The 3934-nt window shown below is 33.4% G+C and overlaps 1 protein-coding gene across 1 annotated transcript; it reads right to left on the bottom strand.

Moving 5' to 3' along the window:
* Positions 1-79: 79 nt before the first annotated feature.
* LOC117107028 (E3 ubiquitin-protein ligase TRIM71-like) lies at positions 80-3731 on the bottom strand. Its single transcript, XM_033248544.1, has 2 exons — positions 3653-3731; positions 80-3007 (listed from the first exon to the last, which is right to left on the bottom strand). Exon 2 carries the CDS (start codon positions 2481-2483, stop codon positions 783-785), a length of 1701 nt encoding a protein of 566 aa, XP_033104435.1. The 5' UTR covers positions 2484-3007; positions 3653-3731; the 3' UTR covers positions 80-782.
* Between the last annotated feature and the right edge of the window lie 203 nt (positions 3732-3934).

Below are 3934 nucleotides of genomic sequence, written 5' to 3'. Positions count from 1 at the left end.
GTTGATAGCTACATTGGCACATGAGTTAGAAAACATTTATAATATGCAATCTGCAATTGAAAATGTATCTATTTATAATTAAAGGTAATATAAATTTAAAAAAAAAAAAAGACTGTAGGATATCATACTTTAATAAATGAATTTTGTAATAGTTATGTCACCAAAAATTTCTGTATAATCCACAATTTACCATTTGGTCAAACTTTTCCCTGGCATCCTTTCATACCATACACTTTACTCAATTCACTGCTGAATAGTGAACTGCAAACAGGATTTTATTCCATACCCTAAACATAGCAAATGTGGAACCCAGAAAACTAATAATATAAGAATCATTAACTGCCTAATATGTATTTTTCAATAAGTTAAATTATTAGCCTTAGTAAAAAAGTAAAGCTAGTAAATATTTCCTTCCTAAGATGTACTTAAACTTACTAATAAAATAATTGAATTTATTAAGTATTATACAGTTTAATATGTAGGCCTATAGTGTTAAAAAATGGCTCCATTGCTGATTAGGTGAGAATATAATTTAATTGTTAGCACACCTGCTGCCAAGAAAAAGTGTAAATTTCAGAAAAAAATAAAAGATTTTCTTTATTTTTATTATGCCCCCCCCCCCCAAGTGGAGCCTATAAAGCTTTTATGTGCGCTAAAAGTATGCATGCTAAAGCTATGATTTTTTGTTTGGTGTTATTTAATTCGATTAAATAATTTTGAATCCCTATGAACTATACCTACACCTTAAAACTAATTATGGTTGACCTTTGACTCTGGGAAGTTCAACAGGGCATTCCATTCATAATGAAATTAGAAAACTGACAATCTTTATAATGGTAATTGAATATTTTTATAGTTCCATCCCCTGTATTTGCTACTGCAACTTTTAGTGGATGATATGAAATGATAGATAATCCATGTGGGTTTGTGATTCTACCTTCTTCATCAATTCTTTGTAAGAAATATCCATCACTACTGAATAGCTGTAGTTTGTGATTACTTGATATAATGATGTTGTCATCCTCATCAACTACTACTCCACATGGATTCATCAATTTACCATTCTCATCACCTGCTTCAACAAGTACTTTTTTGAAATGTCCTTCATTATCAAACAATTGTAATCTTCTGTTGTCATATTCCAATACAAGAAGATTTCCTTCACTTGTAAGAGTAACATCGATGACTCCACCCATTTGACCCCTTTGGTTACCTTGTGACCCTGTCTTCCTTATCATTTGGCCACTATCAATATCAAACATGAACACACAGCAAATATTCCAATCTCCTACATACACTATATTTGCTTTTTCATCAACATGGATACCAGTAGGAAACTTCAATACTCCCTGACCAATTGATTTGACCAGCTCACCATTCATATTGCACACTTTAATGCATTTATTTTTTAAATCACTGAATGTTATGTTACCATTTTTCATTTTGTATATTCTGTTAGCTCCCACACCTTGTGGTATAGTAACCTTGCCAATATATTCTCCTGATTGCTTGTACTTGAGTATTTCATTTGTACCACATGAAACCAGCAAGCAACCATCTTCACACTTGTAAACATCTCTGACATTTTTTTTGTTTGTTTTAATGGTATTTACTAATCCTAATTTAGGCTCTACTTTGATCGTCATTGGTGAATTCTCGATTGATTCACCATATGCTCTCACATCTAGTTCATAAATCCCTAGATCTCTGCAATTTAATGTCGCATATATAGTGTACCAGTCTCTATAGAACTCTCCAATTATGGTTTCTCCTGTAGGTATTTTCCATGTTGCCTTCAGTTTATTACCAATATCTTCTGCACCTATTATGTGCACAAAGATTGTTTCTTCAATTCCATAAACTATTACCTCCCTTTCCTTTAATTTTAAACAGTCTGCTGCCCTCATCTCAGATATATACCCAATGTCACATGCTTGCAATGATTCAATCTGATTTTTATTGGTATAGAAATTAAGTTGTTCATAATCTTTTGTCTCTGTTTCTGGCAGATCATCGATTCTGTCCTCCAGTGCTGTAATTATTATTTCACTTGATTGCATTGCTGTAGCTTCATCACTCTTTAATAATTGGTTAAGAAAATTGAGTTTTGTATTTATATCAGATATTGTTTTTTTTAGTTCGTCCATTTGTACATCTAACATCTCCTTTTTCTCTTTGTAGATTGTCTGCACTTCATTTTTTAATTTGTCTCCATTCTCCTTGATTTCCTTAAGCATTTTCTGCACATGATTGTCAATATCGCTCAAACTTTTATCTTTACTTTGATTTAATTTTGTAGTTGCTTGAATAACTGCTCTGAGGCCACCTTGCAATTTTTTTTTGCAGTCATTGGCAACTTTTTCCAATGCTGCTGAAGTTTCTTTAAATGTTTGAAATGCTTCTGAAATGCTGATTGGTTTATGATTTCCTTCCACTCCTTGTGGTCTGTAATTGTACAATGCATGCATATTGGAACATTGCATACGCAGCAAAAAAATTTTAAAGGCTCATTGTGAAGAGAGCAAATTGGAGGATGTAACAATGCAATTTGTAAAGGCGTCTTTGATCGAACGTCCTCCACTGAATATAGCTTGTGATTTGCAGACATTGGCAATATTTTGTGATGGTCAGTACAAGTAGAGCACAAGTAATGTCTGCATATCTGGCAGTAGTATTTTGCCTGTTCTTTTGAACAAAAACATTTCATCTGATCTCTTTCTGAAAATTGTTCAATAGTTTCTAATAAGTTATTTATAAATGTATTTGGTGGAAGTTTCTGGAGCCCGCCCTCTGGAATGGAATATGATTTTGAGCAAGTTGGGCAAGTCGACATACCATTTGCCTTAACCCAATCTTCCAGACATGCCAAACAGAAACTATGGAGGCAGTTTAGTGATTTCGGATTTTTAAGTCTCTTAAAGCATATGGCACACTCTAGGACCTTCTCCTCAACATTTTCCAGAAATTGATCCAATTTACTGGTACCGGTAGCCATCTTGAAGTAATCCTGCAAATATGATTTAGTAATTATAATTATTAATTATTACAAGGACATGGATAAATATAAGGGTGATAAGGTTGAACAAGTGTGTAGCACCAGAATATCTGACCTATAGCATTTGTGTTGTTATAGTGTTAACACATTATTTGACCAAGTGTCTGGATCACAAGTTGTACCAATCATATGTATTTACAGTACTATAAATATTAGAATAATGCAAAGATCAATATTAGGTCTATTTCTGTTTATGTATTTTCTGGGGAGGGGGGGCTAAGCTGTCCGACAAGGGGATTTAAGCTTGTAGGCCTGAGCTGGGAAAAGGGTTTGAAAGGGTGTTCTATTTCCAAGTGAGATTTATTTAAGAATAGCAACCTCTGGATGGCTGGAAATGGCACTTTCAGACTGTGACAGACATATGTTGGCTTGGTGTTGGCATATTTTTATATTTGTTTATGGTGTGATTGCCCAACAAGCTCTGCCACTGGATGACACCACTATTATATGTAAATCTTCAATTTATAATAAACTAAAATAATAAATTAAATAATGAGGATTTACATCTTCTTTCACAGTGTATACTATACAGGGTTCATCTACAGTACTATATAGTCCTTTATGCATTATTATCTTAATTACTAATACTGTACTTACTGCGTTAAGGTTGACTCCTACGTTAGAAGTGGAAATAATTGCGTATGATCAACCTGGATAAGACTGCCAAAAGGAAGAGTGTGCTCCAGGGTTGTGTTTAAATGTAGTCATACCCATACCAGGCTGATTTTGGTTGGTTAAATTTGTCATGTGATGGTTTGTAATGATTATGATTAGTTCTTTCTATGTACAAATAGTCAGGTCAGTGTAATGATAACTAATGCTTTGTGTTTGGGTTTTGTACAAACATGCTTGAATTGTAGTGCAAACACTATAGACAAG

This window comes from Anneissia japonica, unplaced genomic scaffold (assembly GCF_011630105.1).
Source record: "Anneissia japonica isolate Jap-2015-1 unplaced genomic scaffold, ASM1163010v1 scaffold9291_len582782_cov165, whole genome shotgun sequence".
Taxonomy (NCBI): Eukaryota; Metazoa; Echinodermata; class Crinoidea; order Comatulida; family Comatulidae; genus Anneissia; species Anneissia japonica.
This window is presented reverse-complemented; position numbering and strand designations above follow the sequence as displayed.

What these genes read in the sequence shown, in the direction of transcription:
- LOC117107028 (XM_033248544.1), bottom strand. Translation starts at nt 2,483, where the DNA reads ATGCAATGTTCCAATATGCATGCATTGTACAATTACAGACCACAAGGA.